Below are 22153 nucleotides of genomic sequence, written 5' to 3'. Positions count from 1 at the left end.
CAATCCAGGCACATATATTTGCTCCTAAGCGTATTTTTGACAATTTGTACACAACAAATAAAATCATTTGCAATGCAACTAAATATTCAACAATATATTTGCATTAGTTAGTTTCATGACTTTTATTTGTTCACATATCATCAATTAAACACCGCAGTTTGAAAGAACACAATTGTTTTTGACCTAATAAAAAGAGACAAGAATTGTCCTTCTGAGCACCTATCCCACCTCTACGATGACAAAGAAACACAAGTGATTGCGAGAGGGATGATAAATTTGTTGATACAGTTTAGATATCACATGATTAGCGTAAGAAAATATGTGAAGAGTTTTCACAGAAAACAGGAAAAAAGTGAAGTATTTAAAATAAACTTTTATATAAAATTATATTAATATTAGTGTATATAATTTACCATTTGACTTAATTCCTTTATTATAAGCATTATACGTTCTTTATTAACTCTGGACAAAGATATGGAGCACAGATCAAAAGACCTATCAGGCTATTTAATCAGGGCGTCCCCGCTATTCTAGATCGACAGATATCTACACAAATGTAGAAAAAAATCCAGCTGAATCATTTTTCCTATCAGCAATACAGAGATTTGATTTCTGTCATTACTGCTGCATAATGGAACAAAAGGCCATCAAAACCAACATATAACATTGGTTTGTATTAAAATTGTTGACAACATTTTGTCTGAGAGGATGTTTTGGTCAGACATAGACCTACAAGTTTACTCATCTTTGCTAGACTGTTGTTAATGCCTTTGGAAGAGTAGCTGAGTAATAAAATATTCAAAGCTACCATCCTAATGGTGGTTCTTCTGAGGCTGAGCAGGACCATTTTAGATGATGTCCAAGGAGCAGTAGTTGTGACCATGATTCGCCCGCTGCCAGCCTTGCTGAAATCTCACATGAAGCTTTGCAGCTGAATCAGGGGAGATGGTTACTTGTGGTGAAAAAAATGTTTCAATTTGAAACTTGTGAATTTACAAGAGCATAATATGCCCCTTGTTTTGCCAACAGCTGGCCGTGAGTCCCTTGTTCAATCACTCTTCCGTTCTGTATTACTGCAATGATGTCCGCGTTCTGGATTGTTGTAAGTCGATGGGCAATAACAACACATGTTCTGCCCTGTCTAGCAAAATCCAGAGCTTTCTGAACTACCTGTAATCAAAGAAAAACAGCAACACAGGTTATACTTTCAATTTACTCTAAAATCTAGCGCATCTTAGGTTTTTATTTGCTAAGACTTGCACCAGAGATATATAGAATGCCTATAATGACTAAAATCATATTTTTTGGTTCAGATATAAATATATATATCTAGCTATCAACGTGTTTGTAAGGTGATCATAGCATTTTCAAATTTCTTTTAGTCTCCTTGAAACACGAAATGTTCTAAAAACATCAGAATAAGCTCATTATGACAAAATGACTGAGAAAGATCCTATATTTGTTGAATTTGCCATATCAGCTAGAGCTATCACCGAGTAGAACCTTACAAGCTTTTCTTGGGAAAAAAACAGAAATCTGGACTATGTAGCATATGCAGATATTATATGCAAATGTCAAAATTTGCATATAATATTGCAATATATATAATATATATAATATATAATATTGCAAATTGCTCTACAGCAAAACAATTGAGCCAGATTTTCAATTAAGTAAGCTAGGTAGGTGACTGGAGTGCCACGTTAATAGCGGTGTGATGGGAGACAAAACGATAAGCTTATTGTTAACACTGCCACTGTCTATGCCTCACGTATCTTGAACTAGCGTCATTTTATTCAATATCTCCGCCATGGGGAAACACGGACACCTGTGGTCTTTATGCCTAAAGGCACCTGGAATATAAATCTGCCTATGATATTAAATAGATTGTAACAATTTCAATGGAAAGATAAACTTGTTTATAAGCACGCATGTATGGCAACTACTACCTGAATAGTATACATACATTTGTTAAGTTTAATATTGAAAATACCACTCATTTTTTGAAAATAATTTGAGATTTTATTCCTATAATAATTATTGGTTATTTTTTTTTCTTTTTATGGCTAGTCTTCAGAGTTACGCGAGCTTTTCAGCCATCCAAATGAAATCTATATCGGGTCTAAATCCATTAGCAAACATTAGAGCCTCTTTTTTGGGAGAAAGCCGAGTAAAATAAAAAATAAAAAATCACCTTTCCAGAGGTGACAAATTGGTGTTTAGATCAGCCTAATTGCTAATAAAATATATCCTGGTATAACCCCTGTATTTCTCAAGAATATCACTGTAACAGTTTTATACAAAAAGGTAAAAGTCTGGTTTGTAGAATTCTATAAATATGGTTTCATGCTGATTGAGATAGCTGTATTACTGAGTATACTGTATTATAGAGCGAGCGGTTGGGAGGTTTACCCTGCCCCATAATACTAAGAATATGTGAATTATTATGCAGTTGGACACTGGTGTCACACACCCCAACCATATGATGGAAGCTCTGACATATAGCCTAGCAATACAATAGGAAAACCATTGGATCACAACAAAATGCTACTAGCGACTCAAACACTTCAAATCTGAGAAGCCCAGAGAACAATTTCATCTATGCCCTGTTTGTCAGCCCTACATTGGTTGCTGTTAATATGCTCCTAATTGATAACTATATATATACCCCATATAACATGAGTAAGAACAAAAAATTTATTCTACATGGAACTATATAATATCTGGGTGTAAAACAGGAACAGATGAAGTAAACTGTGCACATAGTTGGCTTGGTATGAGTTACTTATGCATGTATTCATTCTGTTAAAATAATAACATTTATTGATTAAGTGCCATTAAATGTCATTCTTAATAGTGAACTCGGATTTCCCGCTAATGAAAACGGCAAGGTTATCATTGTTTAGAATTGATACTATGCTGCCGGTTGTACCCAATTGTATGGTAAGTGGTTAGACTTTATTATGTTAAATCGAAATTCCTCTGTAATGAATGAATTGAATGCACAGTTTACTAAAAGCATCTGGCCAAATGATCTAGATGATGCTCATGCTAATAACAAAGGGAGTATTCATTTATTTATGTGCAATGTATATGCCTGACTCTGCTCAATCTATACAAATACCTGCTTCTGAACCAGTATTGGTTTCCTAATTTAAAATGGTGCTGCCACAACCACAAGGGATTCTGGGTAGGCGCATGCAAATAAGGTCAACAATGATCACCTTTTGCCTCTATATCCACTTTATACATGGATCCCTGGAAAGTAATTGACCGCTGTAGACGATCACCACTCATGGACAGCTGTTTCGTCCTTAACGGGACTCGTCAGCATGAGGTTGTGAGACTGGCTTAATACTTGAGGCTTGGCGTAGCACGAGAAATACCGGTCACAAAAGTTATGGTGGGTAAAGGTGGCAGCACCTGTTTCCTGATGTACCAAATGTTACATAAAGCGCAATGATTCGTTCAGGTTTTGGATCTTTGTGAATTTGTATTTTGCTTTCTGTGGCTGCTCCGATCTGTGAAATGCACCCTTGTGTATGTACATACCTTTTCACTTTCTGTGTCGAGGGCAGATGTTGCTTCGTCGAGGAGCAAAACTTTTGGTTGTCGAACCAGTGCACGTGCAATTGCAATTCTTTGCTTCTGTCCTCCTGAAAGCTGAGCACCCTTATCTCCAACCCGTGTGTTATATTTCTAGATGAAGTTGGAAAAAATTTAATCAATTTACAAATAGGACCTGTTTAGCTTCCCAGATTTCTTCATCTGGTTTTCTTCCCTCACCCATGACTTCCCAAATTCTGTTAACCTCACTTTTATCTAGATGATCATGATAGTATTGTGTATCCTTAAGTCCCCTTAGGCTAACAACTGGGCTTTTATCTACATGATCATGATAGCCTAAGGGGACTTAAGGATACACAACTGGGTTGTGTTTGATCAATGATGTAATACATTTTTTATAAACCCCACTTTACTTTACAAACCCTTCTTTCTGTTACAATTCTTTTTTTGTGTCCTTGCCTGCTGCTCAATAGCCTCTGGCACGAATCTGTTTGAAACTATTCTATACTGGGAACTAAGTATTCAGAAGCGTTATAATGTGTAAAAAATAAAATATATATTTACATTAGGTAAATTTTCAATGAATGTATGGATGTTTGCCGCTTTTGCAGCATTTTCAATTTCTTCCTGAGTCACGTTTCCTCTGGTGCTTCCATACTGAATATTTTCTGCAATGCTGCAGTCAAAAAGCATGGGTTCCTGTGATACAATTCCCATTTGGGATCTCAGCCACTTCAAATTCAACAATTTAGTGTCTATGCCATCTGCAAACTGAAACCGAGAACAAACACATTGTTTTAAGAGAAATATTGGAAACAAATTACGATAGCTTGGCTTGCATATGGATTAGAACATCTGCTAAACAGATTTTGTTTTCAAATAAAATAACAGTAGTTTGTAAATTCAGCCTGAATCACGGAAACAAAGACAATTATTAATTCACAAGAACCCACCGGAAGACATTTACCTTACTTCCTGGTGGCCAGCATTCTTAACCATTTCATTTATTATTTCATTCAAAGAAACGGGGTTAATCACTAAAAATGTTATCTTGCCTAAGTCACTTTGTATTACGATGAATTTCTCCTATGTGTAAGACATATTTAAATTGATGAAACATCTTCATTTTCAAAAGCCAACTTATTGCTTTCCTCACAGTGCATATTGAAGTCAGTGAGATGGAAAGGTTAGTCTTGGCTCAAGGTTTAGTAAATAATCCTCCAGCGTGATCATTTTTGTAGTAAGCAGAGAACTTGAAGTCTTACCACTTGCCCCGCCAGTGGGTCGTAAAATCGCTCCAATAGCTGAACCGATGTACTCTTTCCGCAGCCACTACTACCAACCAACGCCAACGTCTGTCCTTTGGAAACTTTCACATTTAGACCTTGAAGCACTGTAACCTTTGGTCTTGTAGGATACACAAATCTAACATCCTTGAATTCAAGATTTCCTTCAAATGTGCTCTGCGACAATCATAAAATATAATATATTAAGCAAAACGTACATTTAAAAATATATATATTTTCCTACATTAAACAAATAACTATGTATCCAGCAACTTTATACCATAGCCAGTGGTAAGTCTAGTGTACCAAGATTAAAAACCATAGAGAAAAGCACATTTTCCATCAAAAAAACAATGGGTCATTTTGTTATTATGTTCTCTACTTAACACTCATGCTCTCCTCCCTCAGCAATGTTTTGTTTGACTGATACAATTTTAGATCAATAAAAATATATATATATATTAATAAATAGTAGTCATGAATAAAACAAAATGAATCCTTTTTGTTTTGGTTTACCAAAATATCGCCATCCTCGCTGTAGCTGTCAATTTGTGGCGTTCTGTCCAAAAGCTTCATAATACGCTTGGCGCTTACTCTTGCTTTTCCAAAATCAGGAGCTAGAGAGGTAGACTGCCCCACGTTCATAGCAGCAAAAATAACTGCAGAGAACACTCTAGAACCAGACAACGCAATTAATGTAACGATCAGAAGAAAAAACAAAAGTATATATGCATTCCATATAACGATCAAAGCACAATTACCACAATCATATGACTCTGGGTTTAGGGACCGCCCATTGTCCTTAAGGGGTTAAACTTTACTACATAATCAATTTGGGTTTAAAATGACTTGAGCTCATATATACATAAACATGTTATATATTTGATGCAATAATTAAAGCACTTACATGAACACATTCTCAAATCCCATGTAGCAGTGAGCGATCAGCCAAGCCCCAAACCGAAATACTGCTGCGTTTACAAAGAAGTTAATTGACTGAGAGATCCCATACGTAATTCCATAGATGAGAGCCTTCGACAAAGCATCTCTGGTGTACAAAGAAAAGGTAAAGAAATGAAAAACAATGTCGGTAAAACATGAGTAAACATTTAAGCATCCTGCCCATGTCTTTAATCACTCCTGACACTTTCTTAGGTTATGGGCATAAAAACTACCTTTATATTTTAAGTATATTTAAGACTCAGGATAAATCTTCATTTTACAGAAGTCCCTGCATGGAAATATAAAGTTTAATCATCCCACACATCTAGTCTCTAAAGGTCAATGCATTCTTAGAGGGTCACTTATTTTGTGGTTGACCTTTGCTTCTTGTATAACTTTTTTTTTCTCTCTAATATAACTTATAAAAGTAATTTTGTTAGCAGTCAGATTTTAGGGTTTCTAAACATCTATGTATTTTTTTGCTGATCTTAAGTGTATGTGACATGAATCTTCTCAACTGAAACCATCCCTCTCCGAAAATAGAAAGCAAATGTTAACCCGCCTAAAAAAAACATAATAATTTAGGTATTATATTCCAAAGCAGGTTATTGGTTAACATTCCAGCGGAGCATTAAAAGAAAATATCACTTGTTACATTTAGTTTGCTAAAATAATCAAATGTTACTTGCCTGTAGGGTCCTTCTAAACTTGCATCGTATTTTTCATAAAATGCATCTTCTCTGGTAAGTGATACAACTGTTCTTATATTTTCCACTGCTTCAGTAGAAATCTACAATCAAAATGAAGGATGACAATATGTAAGAAGTATATATATTAAGAAGTAAAAACAAATAATAAAAAAAATATATATATATATACTGTAAATACTAGTGCTTTTAATAAATTCTTCAGTTTCCTGTCACTGAATATTATGTTAATATGGTTAACCATTTGCGGGTTATACAAAATCACAGAAATCTGGCTTTGTTTGTTGGAACGTTGATAACATCTGGGCATGACTGGGTTTATCCAGCTGGTAGCCGCACAGTGCAGCACCTGATCTTCCGCTGGTAATTATCAGGCAAGTATGAGGCACTGTTGGCCAGCAGCCAACTGGTCATTTGCCCAGTACAATCTTTTGGTAATCCCATAGCACTCCCTTAACTTGTGCGTGGTCACTTATGATTTTAGAGAACTTACTCTTCCGGCTTCTTCTAAAGATTTTTGATCCTTTGATGCATGGCCAGCCATGGACTTCATTCTAATAAAGTTTGCACCGATCAAAAATGGTATGCAGGCCAGAATAAGAAGTGTCAATTGCCAGCCGTGCACAAATGCAATTATAATGGCTGCTAGCAGAGTGCAAATTGTCATAGTGATCAATCCCAAGCGGCTGCCTGTCGCCTAAAAAAAAAAAAAAGACAAAAAGGGAGGTTATTTGAAGTAAACAAAACATCTTGCAAACATTTTAAAAAGGCAGCAACTTGTGTATGCGACCCCAAGATGTTCATCAAAGTGCATTGAATGATAAAAATGCACAAACACTAAGCAATTATGGGCTTTAAATACTCACAATTGTATCATGTAGTGTTATAATGTTACATTGTTAATCTGCCATCACAGTTATGTCTGTATTTAGTGTATTTATCATTAAATTATTGTCTCCTCTATTGTAGTCTCACATAGTGTGGTGTATGCGTTTCTGCAAAAACACTATCTTACCCCTTTAACTTGAGATGCATCTGTGGCAAGTCTTGTAAGTAAAACACCAACTGCATTAGCATGATCGTCAAAGAATCCAATCTCCTAAAATATATACAAATACATTTTGCATTAAGTTGTGATAATAAGTACCAATTCTGATAAACAGTTTTTTTTATATATATTCGCTAAGTGGATCAAACATTGAAAATAAAACAAATGTAATTTTTAAACACAAAGCTTTAAAGAAAAAAGGCAATGCATAGTTGGTTGAGTGGTCATGTGGTCTGCCAAGTGTCATTGTTAAAACTCCTCCTTCCCCTCGGTGTTCGAGGACCACCATAAAGCACCTGCTTCAAGCCTTAAGTAATTTAGTTGTTGAGAATATGCCAAGCTCTCATGTTGGTAAAAATAAAGTATTGTGATCTACCCCAGGTTTCAGGGTCAGTTTCTTCTTTCTCTGATCAGGGGAGCAGTATTTGATCATGTCAACCCCTCAACCAACTTCCAACCAGCTAAAGGTTGTCTGGGCATTGCTCATTCACAAAAGCAACCACACAAAAGAGGAATAGTAGCCTGGGAAGTTCACAGGTATGTATATGATATGATTGCTTTTTAATCAATTTTATTTTTGGCTAATTGCAAGTATAGCTGTTCTGCATTCATATATATCAAATATTTTATTAGAAAGCTTTATCCATACCTGTCTCAGAAGGGCCTTAAATGACATAGATCTCAACCTCATGGTTAGATTTTCCCCAGATATTCCAAAAGCGAAACCCTAGAAAGGCAAATAAATATATATTTCTGTGGGTAGTACACATTTTTAAATTTTAGCAATTTATTATCTTCATCAACAAAATTCTTATAACAATTTTATCAATGCAATGATTATAAAATATGCAGTTAAAATTGAACATATGATAAAGTGATACATACCATGACAACATATACTATAAGACTGATCACTCCCAGTACAAAAAACATTAGGGATAATAATATGGTTTTTTGACTTCTTTTGTCCAGATCATTTTCACTAAAAGCCTTAAATAGGAGATACAAAAATATTATCAATAAATGCAAAAAATAATGAATTAAAAAGGAAATGATACTCATCTAAAACAATATGGCTTGATTGGATTTATACAGGGTACATGGTATGGCATAGAAATGATAACATGACTTAAACAGTCTACAAGGATCAAAAACTTCAAGATGATTGTTTGTGCGTAAATCCACTAAGGGTGAGTTTGGAGATCCGCACAGGTGATCCTACCATGTTGGCAAACCAGGTTCTACTTTGTTAGCAAGCAAATCCATGGGGCACTAGAGAGATCGTATGCCTAAAATACCAGGGAAAAGCTTGCCGGTGAGACCAATTGTGTCACCTTGCTGACATTGGGAGTGGAATACAGACATTTTAATGTCTTAGGTTACCCCCCATCTTTCCCAGAGCTAACATGTTAAACAATTGCAATACATCCATGCTTTAACCACAATCTTACCCCAATGACTTTTCCAAAAATCACAGCAAATGTTGGGTAGATGCCACCACATACAGCTGCAGCTATAACACCGATGATAATATAGAATGCCTCTGGGGAATTCAAGGCAAAGATTCTACTGAGAGGTACATCGGGTATATCTTCTTCAACCTGTACAGAAAATATGAGGCATCAGTTGTTACGCTAACTTTGCAGATACAGGATTCTACATCGTTAGGCAAAATTAGTTAATTTGTCAAAGAAAATACAATTTTAACATATTTGTTTTTTTACTTGTTACCCACGTATGACTGCATTTTTTTTATATTTAAGTTTATATATTTGAGAACTTTGAATTAGCCATTACCAAGAAAAATCCATTATGTTAAATTAATTTTATAGTTGTGTATTTGAAAAGCGCATACTTGTTTACCTCTTTTGGTTTAGCTGTACGAGCTTTGGACTTTGATTTCTTTTTTGAAGACCTTTTGCTTTTTCTTTTGATAGATTGTCCACGCAAACTGTTGTTTCTTATCGTCTCAACTGTAAATTCAGGTACATCTGGGACAATTTCTTGCAAAATATTGACTTTGTCATCATCATAATCAAATTCTTCTCCATCCTCCTCCTCCTCATCACCATCCTCTTCATTCTCCTCATCCTCTTTATTTTCTCCATGATTCTAGAATAGAAAAAGATTCTTTTTTTAAAGTAATTTGTACTATAAAAATGTATAATTGCTGTAAATTCAAATGATGGGCATGGTTACTAAACCCTATTTTGGTTCCTGTCTTTGGCCACCTACCAGGTGTTTTCATTGGTTACTTTGGGGTATCAGTGGTTAAAAAAAAAAAAAAAAAAAAAAAAAAAAAAAGATGACACTATAGCTTGCCGCCAAAACATTAAAAAACTATATTCCTATTCTTCAATATTATTTTGTTTACATAGTGCCACTAGATTCAGTAGAAGTGAACTAAGTTTACTTTCCATATTTGTGTCACGTTGATAAAGCTTATATGTCATGATGTGAGATGATGTGGAGGTCAGATAACCACGTGTGTCCCTGTACATAACAAATATAAAAATGAAGTTTGTGCTCAAATCATACTATAATTACCTGCAGCATTACTAGGGAATAGTAAACTCCTTGCTTGTTCATAAGATCATTGTGTGATCCTTGTTCCACTACAACTCCATTATAGAACCCAGCGATGACATCAGCTGTCCTTATGGTGGACAGGCGGTGAGCTATTACAATAGTGGTGCGGCCAGATCTAGCCTTTAGGAGAAAGAAGAGTAACATTAGATCTTATGATTTGTCTTAAAAGATTCAAATCCAAGATTTGGCTAACAAGATAACGACACTATATACATGATTGAAATAGATTTAGATACTGGTAGTGAAGAAAGGGATTTACCTTATCAAGGGCTGCTTGGACAATAGATTCACTTTGTGTATCTAGAGCAGATGTTGCTTCATCGAGTAGAAGAATCTTTGGGTTCCGAACAAGCGCACGCGCTATAGCTATTCTCTGCTTCTGTCCCCCACTAAGTTGGGCTCCTCTTTCACCTACCATTGTGTCAAAAGTCTGAAACACAGAAATAAATCAGATTGATCCACCATCACCAGAGGTAATGTACAGTATGTACTATTAATACAGTAAACAGATGTATTAACCATCTCATAACAAACTTGTAAATTATATATATATATAAGTTAGTAGTAAGTTAGCCCTGCATTTATACAGAGGGAGGAACTGCTCTTCAGATGATGAACACATATTATAAAAGCAATTCATGCAATGCATGTTCTAGAATAAGGTTTTTACTAAGATTTACTAGTTTTAGGTGAGTTGTACCAAACTGAAAATGTTATCTCATTGACTTATGATGGCCAATTCCAAACAGTTTTCTTATGTGAATGGCTGAGACGGTCCTCTGTATCCATACAGTTAAATCTGTAAGACTGTGACTCCAGCTTTTAACTGTGCTCTATTTACGGCCAACTGTGCTCTATTTGCAGCAGAAAATCACCCGGGTTGGTACTAAATAATATATTTACAGGTCAGTGAGATGAAGAGTTTCCCCTCTGCTGAACTCAACTGCAGAATAAATTCCTCTATCCTCATGTTTTAATTCACATTTTCACTACTGCGTTCACTGTGTTAAAAAAACTATGGATGGGGACTACAGAAAATACCTTGAAGACAAAATTTAACCCCTTAAGGACAATGGGCGATCCCAAAACCCATTGAAAACAATGCATTTGGACGGGCTTTGTCATTAAGGGGTTAATCTGCAAGGTTACAATTGAAAGGTTCTATGCTATACCATAATCATATTCAGTTAAAGCTAATTGCTCCCGTTACCAATGTTTTTAACACAATGTATTACACGGTCCCTGGGCTGCAGTTGTGTTACTGTTAAGATTAAAGATGTTTTGTTGTAATTAGTATTAGCTAAACAGTAATTTACAGCAGATAAGGAGAGGAGTTACCTCTCAAAGCTTATCAGGTTTCAGGCATTATTTGATGGTGACACTTGATAAAGAAGTGAACTAGTTCTTAAGCTTATTAAATGTAAAAGGCTGGGACTCTCATACAAAAGGGATGTAATTAATTACTGCCACACTAATCCATTTCATATTGGAACAACCGAGCTAACAAAGTCAGCACAATGTCATTTCACATGGTACCACACTATAGCTGCAGTTGTAGAAACAAAAGTTTGCAGGACTAGAAATAGACTGAAAGTGTCTTACATCTGGTAATTTCGATATAAAATCATAGGCATTTGCTTCTTTTGATGCTTTTTCAATTTCATCATCCGTGACATCTTCTCTTCCGTAACGGATATTTTCTTTGATTGTTGTTCCAAACAATATAGGCTCCTGGCTTACCACGCCTATGTTCTCTCTTAACCATTTCACGTTGAGTGTTCTGATGTCATGGCCGTCCACAGTAACCTTAACAAAATAGCATGGATTATTGCTCTGCCATCATGTTTAGCAGCTGTAAAGTACACCGACAACAACAATTATGTACTGCAAAGGGGACCATCACACTAATGACTATATTTCTGCATCCATGCCATGAACACATTAGCTTTGGTGATGTCTTCTGTTGTCAGTCGTAGCCTTGGAACTTTGCAGGAAGTGCTTATCATATCTGGGTCTCTGTACGGATTGTCTCACATAAATTCCTATGGCTACATTAGCACTTTCCAAGACATTACTGAAACGTAGTAATGTACAATTTGACGCCTGATAAGAATCATTCAGCCCATTTAGTCTGCCCATTTTCCCTCATGTAAGACTCTTAATCGGCCCTTGGTCTTGTCATAGACTGGGTGATCAGGACCCTGGTGTCTTGCTGCTCAATGGGCCTGTTACAAGGGAGTTGTTTGATCCCTAACAAGCCCATTAACACTATGGAGGCTGTGCCAACTCAGCACAGCCTCCATAGATTGCATTAATCCACCTTAAAAAAAATAGAGCTCCAGGATATGATGTCATATTCAGGTGCTTTGAGTCTTGAAGGCAACCTGCTGCTTAGGTCGGCCTAGGACAATACAGAAGATACTAAATACCTGTGAGGCATCACACAACTCAAATCAATGTTTTGGTGATATCGTGACATTTCAAAATCTATAGACCTAGACTTTCAAAACGTAATTGGTGGAATAACATGAGCAAATAAAATATTCTGCTGACTAGTAAAAAGAAAAAGAAAAGACATAGTGAAGTGAGCTGAAAACTCGGCCACTTGTGATTTCAGGAATAGAACACTGCACAAAATCTGCACTAATAAGGCAGAAATCTACTAACTTTATTAGTTGACTAATTCAGTTTGTATTTAAGTATAACGATGACTAAAGGAAAAAAAGGATACTGACATACTATAAAAGACAATCTAATTTTAGACAATGCTGTTAACTGTGGGGAAATGCAGACTTCAAATGGCTTTTGATTTGCGTCTGCTAGCTACAAATAGATAAATTCCTACAGAAAGTGCTGGGAGAAATATACAATTACTGTAACATGTTTCTACAAGAAATGCTTGAGTTTCTCTTCTGTACCCATTAAGACACAGAACATTGCACCGTTCTGAAATAAATCTGACATGGGGAAAAAAATAGATAAACTCACTTAACTCTTTCAGAACCTGAAGTGCACGTCAAACGTGCCAAGGGACCCAACAAAGAGTCCCTTTGCTTTCTGTTACAGTTTACAAATGCAACTAAGAGTACATTCATGTTATGCTCCTTAAAAAGAAAACGCATACCTCTCCTACAAGTGGATCATAGAATCTTTGCAATAACTGAATTGTTGTACTTTTTCCACAGCCACTGGATCCAACAAGAGCGATGGTCTTTCCAGCTTCCACCTTAAGATTCAGACCTTTTAGAATCTAAAAACAAAGAAAATATCTACGTTACTTAATACCTGGAAATGGGCCAGTAAAAAGCTCCATATAGAATAAAGTCAGAGAAAACTGCTGACTAATGTCATTGTTACCCCATACACCATGACCAAGAGTGACCAACCATACAATCTTCCCCATGCTATCTCACTGGCCCTTTCTATGATAGCAAGGATCACAATAAACACTATCATTGCATTTGGCTGGGGATTGCTTTCTGTATAGTTTCTTTTTGTTTGGTTGTTTGTTTTTCACAGAAAGCATTGTAAACAACAGTTTATAAAAGCATATCTTTCACTTACCGGGATATCTGGTCTAGTTGGATAGGAAAAATGTATATTTTTAAATTCAATCGATCCAACCAGTCTTTCTAGCTTATAACCTTCTTCGGAACTACTGTCTATTGGACGATGCTGAAAAAAACATTGCATTCATTACATCTGAAGGTGGGACCTCTGAGGTACTTAAAGCTTTTGTGACTCTATAGCTTACTCAATGACAACTGGTCCACTAAAAGCACCAACGTCGCTGGATCAATATATAAATATAATTTTTGCGTTGACATGCGGCAATCTCTAGATTAGTTCCAAACTCATTTAACATACTCTTGAAAGGTAACACAAGCATCAAGCACATGTGCAGAGGAGTTTAAAGACATGGAACATGTAAACCTTTCAATTGAATGGTTTTTTTTTTGTTTTTTTCTTTTTACATTTTATGGTTTTTGTCCCCTAATACGTAGTTTTGATACATTTGTAGGAAACCTTGCAGAAAAGTATCACGTCTCAACTCAAATAACTCACTAAAAGGTGTTTTGACAGAAGCCCACGTTCTTTCTTTTTTTGGACTGAGGTTTTATCATTTAAGACTATTTACTTCCCTGGGCTTCATGCTTAAAATGTTTCAATATTAATAATTGGCATTCTGTTAACCACATCTAGAGACCAAAAATACTTTCACAAACTAAACCTTTTTAATACAAATCCCACCACAAGGCAACCTAGGCTATTGACTGTGGCTCATGGCAAGCATAGAACAAGAGTGCAAGGAGACCTTAATTAAAGTATCTAAGCATCTAACATGATATGTATTTGGCTCTGTCTTCTTTGTAGAACTGTGCCATATTAAGACTTTAATAATTCCTTTACTGAAACTATAATATGTAACAAAAAGCTAAATGCAGAAGCTGAGCTCCCAAGGCAAATATAGGTGTTGACAGACCACGCTCCTAGTATGTAATAATTTAATTTCAAATCCACCAATAGCTTAACTGGTAAAGATTTACTATCATCATAGTGTGGTAAAGTCCCTTAATACCCATAAATCCTATCTGGTCGTGGTTACAAACAAAACAGAAACAACTCTGAGAAAGGTTGCCTTTTTCCTGTACATAATAGAACATAAAACCTTTTCTGGATCAAAAGCAAAGTAACCATACCTGATTGATAATTTTAAACACTTCATAGGCAGCACCACGAGCATTAGCAATGCTTTCGAGATTTGGCGCTGCTTGGCCAAGAGAAAAGGTACCAATTAGAACAGAGAAAAATACCTGTAAGAAATAAAAAAAAATAGAATTGTTTACTCTTACCCTGTGCTATACATATAGTGTATGTGCGTTGATGCATGCACACAAAACTGTTTTATGAAGTTACCTAGTCACAGAATAAACCAATATGGGCCTTGATGCTGAAATATCTATGTGTCTTTCCACCATCCTCTTCTGTTGCCTTTATTCCCCATTACACCGTGAAATACTGCTCTTTACTTCATAGACACACACAATGTGCTCCTCACTACCATTAAGCCTCCCCTATCAACAATCATGGACCTGTAGGTCAATGTCTTGCACATAGTTTGTAAGTATTGATCCTCTTCATAATGCCGGTGGTGTTTATCCCGTAGCATTTTGTTACTAGTCATATGACTGGCTGCTAAAATGTTATTCTTGGCTAAATGCACACAGTACCCAGCACCACAACCTTTGTACTGCCAATACTAATTAGGAAAAGGTTATACTTACGATTAAGACTTTGCCAATAGAATAAGTGTCCTTTTCATCCAAGGTCAGTTTTGTGCCATACCAAAAAGCCAGTGCATAAGCACCAAAGATGAAAAACTGTGAGACTCCCATTGATATATTTGTTGTTATTGATTTCTTAATGCCAACCCTTTTGGCATCTTCTAGATTGGCATTGTACCTGTAGAGGATGAAACATACTTAAAGTTTACATGTGGACGTACTAGCGTACATGCTGAGCATACTGCTTGTATACACAGAAACATTGTTTATTGGAACACTTAAAAGTTCTCTCTTTTATATGTTGACACACTGTTTTAATTAACTAAAAATCTAATATATTCACTTTAGATTTATTTCCGTAAAACGGATGAATAGTTTAAGCAACATACTTAGCCAATGCCTTTTCTTGTCCATTGAAGGCGACCACAGTCCGTATTGCGGTGAGAATTTCCTCTGCCACAGCACCAGCTTTTGCATATGCTGATAATTCTTTTGTTGTAAATGTTGCAAGAAGCTGTTAAATATATGATTAATAATTTAATTGGGGTTATAAATGTCTTATTTGGCACTACTGCAAATAAAGGAAATGCTTATAAATGTTTCTGTATGAGTCAAGCCTCATCACAATTTAAATACACATCCAAGGTCCATGTAAGGCCCTTTCAGGGGCAGCGCAAATAAAAGGATAGAACTCATTTGCCTGCAAGCCAAATTATCTGGCCAAATAATATTTTCATAGAGGGATTAAGCAAAATGAAAACATGATGGAATGCAAAAATGATCCCGTAATTATATAAATCCTACATGACAACACTGGCAGATGCTTCCTCTTTTATAGGGAAGGATATTCATAGGTACACATAGATCAGGAATTATGCTGATGGCTAAATAATAAAAGGATGTTCTATATCTATAACCAATAATTACATTATTTTGAGTTTCCTGCTAGAGCAGGAAATCTAGAATAGATTTTTTTTAACGAAGTAAACATGGTAAATGCTTATTTTGCATTTTTTTGCTAATTTACTAATATTAGTAATATTACCTTGGACCACACCATTGCAGATGCTGCAAGTAGAGGACTCACTGACAAAATTACCAGTGTCAGCTTCCAGCCATTTATAAATCCTATAACGATTCCAGCTATAAAGGTAGATAAATATTGGGCAAATATGCAGATCTTGTCTCCAAGTCCCTCGTGGATGGTGTTGATATCCCTAAAAAAAAAACAGAAAATAATCATGCAAACTTATGATAGCTATTGGGTGTTCGGTATTTTTCCATATTGCCATATTTTTCTGCAATGTGTAATTCTCTAAACGTTTACCACCTGGTATATTACTTAACCAAGTGTGATTAATCGATTCCATTCTATGAGCTTATAGAACTCACTTACTGCAGACTTATGTTTTATATATTGTTTGAAGCATCTTTAAATGATGTGCACCGGGGAAAAAAATGTTAGTGTGGTGACGCTATTTGGATTGCGCAACATTTATCTGTGTTATCTTACATGGCTAAATAGACCTTAGAAACTCAATGTGACATGATCCTGCACCATGAGTGGCCCCACATGATACAGAGAGAGGAGAGCCAGAAGCAGCAGGGTCATGTAACGTGAAGTCATATGAGGCCCACAATATGAGGTGCACCACGAGACTACTACTAGACGCACACCACTACACTACTAGTGGCACCACTTGATACAAGGAGGGGAGCCACAGGCAGCAAGCGACAGCTGAAGTCTAGGCTAAGGTAAATAAATAACCAGCTATTTCTGAAACATTAAAAAAAAATTAGTACAATAATGTATAACTGCCTGCTTTTTACAGCTGCTAAGGCTATCAAAAGTTTTTACTCTTTTAGTGTTAGGGCTCAGGACATTTTTTCACCTTGAGAGACCAGGCTGATTTTGTCGTAGTCTAGTTATAGTTTAGGTGACAGCGCACAATGTAATGCAAAAAGGTATTGGGCTCTAGCCCCAGGTCACTTTGGAACCAAACAATGGCCCTTCAGACTACTAATTGTAAACTAGTCAAGTGTTCTCCATGCAATAAATTCTTACTCTGTCAGTCTAGTGTTCAGCGTTCCGATCTGATTTGAATCAAACCAAGCCATCTCCTGATGAAGCACAGCCTTGAAGAACTTTTGGCGAATCCTGTGTGATTGTCTTGTGGCAGCTAATAAAAATGTCCAGACTTGAATGAGGGATAAGACAAACACAGCACATCCAATGGCAACATAGTAGTAAGAATACCTGGAGGAGAATACAAAGGTTTCAAAAGGTAAACTATTTGATTTGGACAAGCCTATATTAAGTTATATTTCACATTAAAAGCATAATCCTTGTTGGCAACATGGATCATCATTTTTGTTAAACACTGGAAACATTGAATTACTCAGTGTATGTGCCATTAATTGTATAAAAATGAAGTGTGCATGTTCACTAACTGCAAGGTTGCTTAAGTCCTATTATTTTTTTTTCCAAATGTAAGATTTGCAAAATTGGCCCTCCCTATTTAGGAAAAAAATGTTACCATGTTCAACACTATGCAGCCGAATCAGCAGTCACTCATGCAAAGGTACTAAGTGCCGCTGATTTATCAGCAGGTAGCCACCATGTAGGTGAACTACTGCTTGGATTTTAGTAAGGCAAACTCAGTATCTATCCCCTGAGACCAAGGTTTAGACTTGGCGGCCCATTTAGAAATCACACAACTTACTTATGACACATAAGTGGTTAGTGGCTATTTTACTGTCCCTTTGGACTGTTTACCATATTGCAGTTGATTATTTCTCTTTGATACAGCAATTATATCCTTGAACTTCTTACATGAGTTTGCAGGTCAAGTTACTATAAAACGATTTCCTCTATTATTAATCCATCTGTTTGTTCAATGGTTTTGCCATAAATGTAACTTAGAGTCATATATTGTCTTACTTTGTCATTTCTGCTTCAATGTCTATAGACCCGCTAAAGGCACAATCAGTTTGGTTGGTGGTATTTGCACCTAAAAGTAAATGATACGTTTTTAAAAATCACTGACAATGGTTGTTGCCGTAGACACTGAAAACTTCTAAAAAGTGTCTGCTTTTGCACAATTTAAAAAAACATAGTGACAGATTCTCTAAGATTGACGTGGTAGAAAGGAAAAATGGTGAAATCTTTACATTTTAAAATTATGATAGTAATAAAAATGTGATACTTACCACTCTGAACAAAGGCATCTGTCATTTGTCCAAATACTATTATCATGATTGGCAGCCCCGTTCCACAAGCCAACGCACAGAGAAGGCCAATGACTATTAGAATAATATCCCACGTATCAGCAAAAGCCAGCTATAAAAAAAGAAGGAAAAACAATAGCGCTCAAAAGTGGTGTTAATTTCACATCTTTACTGCCCTTACTGCAAATGTTAATAAATACATAATAATTTTCTGCTTTTACATATGAAACCTTTTTTCACCTGAATGTGACCAATCTTGATTAATGTTTGCATTAACCCTTTATGCTTGCATTAACCCTTAATATTAGCATGTTTTTGTAATATAAAGAAGTTCAATTTATTGTCTCCTCACCCACAATAATTATTACTTTTTGGATATTTTTGCTGGACCGTTTACATGTTGTTAATATTGTTATGCTAAATCTGTATCCTGTTATCAAAGTAAATCTTAATATGATTAAAATGAGAGTATACTGATATGCAAATGTATAAACTTTCAATATGCAAATGTTGTTTAAGGTCTAATGCTATTAAACATTACCATCCCTGGATTTGTTTATAGCCGTATCAGGGAGTTGAGAGATATCTCAGGATGTCTTGGTCTATAAGAACAGATTTAATTAATTATATCTGACTTAAGTACCCTTGATCTCTGGGCCAGGCCCCCATCTAATTTACCTTAACCCAATAACGAGAGACACCAGAAACTTGGGTTGAAAAGGCCACAGCCAATTTTATTTATTAACCAAGCCATTGCCACGCAACCTTAGACCTGACACCTCATTGCGTTAACAGGGCAAAGACTACCAAACTAAACACATAAATATTATAAATAACATAAATAAACATAAATAATTAACATCCATAAAGCCTACAAGGCAAACGGGGAACCACCACCACACAGGGAAGGATATACCAAGATGCCCAAACCTGAGCCTCCCAGCACCCCCTACCGGGAACCTCCCACCAAATACTCTCTCCCAGAACATTCACACCCCTAGAGGCCTTGTAAGATACCCACCTCGCTGTGACAGCATAAATACCCCAACCTAACACAATAAACAGGGAGGGATGGCGGGACAAACAACACAAGGTAAGGTGACTACAAAATGTCCCTCAGCCTCGTGTCACAACCCCTTAAATAAACGACCCCCTAAACCCCACCCCCAACCTACCAAAATTGGTACCGAAGCCTAGCCCTAGCATCATTACCACTGTTTGTCCATATAGAGTTTTCAAGACATGTTCATTCATATTTTGGATCACCATAATGATTTCACTTCACATACCTAATACATTTTACTAATGCACAATTACCAGTTCCCAACACAATGGTCCTTTCCCAGGAGAAATACGAGCTATAACTAACTTGAGTCACACCATTGGAACACTACATCTAGGTGGCTGGCATCTACAAGTGAAAGACCACATTCTCGGGCTAACAGTATAGAAGACATGTTTTCCTAATCTACATCTCAGTGTTTGTTTTATAATGAATACTTACCAGTTGAACCATCCCAACCATGGATTTCTTCTCTTTGTCCTTTATGTCAGTGTTTTCACTGTAAATCAATACATCAACAGATTTTATTTCTGTTTAACCATTCATTTAAACCCAAACACATAAAGTTACATACAGTTACTACTTTTCACCTGCAGCACTGGCTTATATGTTTAAAGTGAGGTCACATGGAAAAATATTTTTTCAACCCAACAGTAAAATACAGTGCAATATACAGTAACATAGGTACAGGGCTGCTGCAAGGATTTTTGTCACGCTAGGCAAAAACTCATCTTGCTGCCCATTGGCTCCACCCCTTGGGGTGGAGTCATATGAGCACATCATACACATTACATCCGCGTTGACCGCACCTACATTGCAGGCATAGATCACAGGTCGCACACCCCAAAGGCTAGCCCTGCCCAGCTCCCAGATTGCACACATATGACATCATGTGTTGGCATCAGCAAAGCAGTGATGATGTCTGGTTGGAGGGAGATGCTCCTCCAGCGGATTTGGGTGGGAGCGCCTCCAATGCAGCGGACTGGACTGCCCTTCCAGTCTACCGCAGAGGAGGCGCCCCCACGTAGATCTGAGCCCTAGGCCAGTGTCTATGTTGCTTATAGGTTAACTCCGGTCCTGCATATATAAGTATTGAAAGCATTTGTGCTTTTATCATTTTGTTCCAGAATTCCAACATTTATCTATCATTGCTGTCAGTCATGTGATAGTGTGGGTGACTTTCTCTGCACAATTAACTCACTGAGCTGATGCTTTATGGCAATGGTAATAAAGAACATTCCTATATAAACTTCCATTAATGAAAATGTCTGGCTGGGTGATTTGAATCATTGTATTGATTACCACAGGCAGTATGATATCATATTTTAGGGCAGCATTAGTTTTCTTTTCAAGCCACTGTTTTTTTTGGGGGGAGGGGGTTGTTTGCTGCTCCCACACCAGCAATGTAGACTATAAAATAGTAGCTAGAAGGCCACAGAACCCCTGGGAATTTTACTCGTATTTAATATAAGGACTTTTACTTAATGTCAGGAAGATTACTTTTACTGAGAGGGTGGTGGATAAGCAGAACAGCCTCCCAGCAGAAGTGATAAAGAGGCTTTAATACAGACAGGTAGTTTAAACATGGGATAGGTACGTGGCTCCTGAATCTAATATCAAGGGCTGATTAAGGTTTGAGCCTTTACAGCAGATAAAACAGACAGACAAGGTGGGCTGATTGGCTCTGTTCTGATTTTTGTTTTATGTGTCCATAACCAGATTATCAAATCTACCTAACAGAGAATAATTAATATGCAAATGACAATTAACCATTTCAGTGTCTGTAAGGAAAGCTATGCATTAATTTACCTCTACAGGCAAGCAAGGATTATATTTAAATTTAGGGCACCTTCTTTTGCAGGCCCTGTGCACCCTACACCCCCATCTGTCACTTTCGTCTCTGCAGCTGCACACTCTTTCAGACACTTTCTGAGGCTACCATTAATTCTTTTGTCTTACTGTCCCTGGTAAATGCAATATACCTTGTAGATTTTTTTTCTGTAACAATTTTTTGTGGGTCACCTGTGAATTGAATTAGATTGTTACTTAAAATCATTGCAATCATGTCCTGAAATAACGAAGTGTGTCCTGAAATAACGAAGTGTGTCCTAAAATAACTTTACAAGAAATGTTAAAATATTCAAAATATTGTTTATGCTCTTCAGATTGAGGTGTAGCATAGGGTGTGCCGGTTTGATAAGACTTTATGCATATCATAAATCCACAACGAATGTGTTCATTTCACAAGATGGAAGAAAAATTAGGTTGCATAAACTATTTTAATGTAGGTTTTAATCACGTCGTCTTCCTAAAATATATTTAATCGGAACAACAGAGATTTTTTAATTACACAAGGTTTTCCTGAAATCACATAGAAATGTTACAAAAAACAGTGACATTTTCTGATTCTATGTCTATGTCTGATTCTATGTCTAGTA

The 22153-nt window shown here is 36.4% G+C and overlaps 1 protein-coding gene across 1 annotated transcript in view; it reads right to left on the bottom strand.

The window, feature by feature from the left end:
* Positions 1-807: 807 nt before the first annotated feature.
* Positions 808-22153, bottom strand: part of LOC128469243 (ATP-dependent translocase ABCB1-like) — a 31048-nt gene continuing 9702 nt past the window's right edge. The window contains exons 4-29 of the mRNA XM_053451072.1: positions 20157-20214; positions 18596-18764; positions 18366-18435; positions 17490-17681; positions 16470-16641; positions 15814-15938; positions 15425-15602; positions 14840-14953; positions 13704-13814; positions 13264-13389; positions 11742-11945; positions 10399-10569; positions 10098-10259; positions 9414-9662; positions 9002-9151; positions 8436-8540; positions 8200-8277; positions 7518-7601; positions 6996-7199; positions 6485-6585; positions 5761-5901; positions 5370-5526; positions 4833-5030; positions 4132-4338; positions 3553-3699; positions 808-1170 (exon numbers count right to left, since the gene is read on the bottom strand). Of these exons, the coding sequence (XP_053307047.1) occupies positions 973-1170; positions 3553-3699; positions 4132-4338; positions 4833-5030; positions 5370-5526; positions 5761-5901; positions 6485-6585; positions 6996-7199; positions 7518-7601; positions 8200-8277; positions 8436-8540; positions 9002-9151; positions 9414-9662; positions 10098-10259; positions 10399-10569; positions 11742-11945; positions 13264-13389; positions 13704-13814; positions 14840-14953; positions 15425-15602; positions 15814-15938; positions 16470-16641; positions 17490-17681; positions 18366-18435; positions 18596-18764; positions 20157-20214 (3871 nt within the window). The 3' untranslated portion in view covers positions 808-972. The remainder of the gene's footprint in view (positions 1171-3552; positions 3700-4131; positions 4339-4832; positions 5031-5369; positions 5527-5760; positions 5902-6484; positions 6586-6995; positions 7200-7517; positions 7602-8199; positions 8278-8435; positions 8541-9001; positions 9152-9413; positions 9663-10097; positions 10260-10398; positions 10570-11741; positions 11946-13263; positions 13390-13703; positions 13815-14839; positions 14954-15424; positions 15603-15813; positions 15939-16469; positions 16642-17489; positions 17682-18365; positions 18436-18595; positions 18765-20156; positions 20215-22153) is intronic.

The sequence above is a fragment of the Spea bombifrons genome, chromosome 11, assembly GCF_027358695.1.
Source record: "Spea bombifrons isolate aSpeBom1 chromosome 11, aSpeBom1.2.pri, whole genome shotgun sequence".
In the NCBI taxonomy this organism is placed as follows: domain Eukaryota; kingdom Metazoa; phylum Chordata; class Amphibia; order Anura; family Pelobatidae; genus Spea; species Spea bombifrons.
Note: the sequence above shows the minus strand (reverse complement) of the source record. Positions and strands in the feature narration are given on the sequence as shown.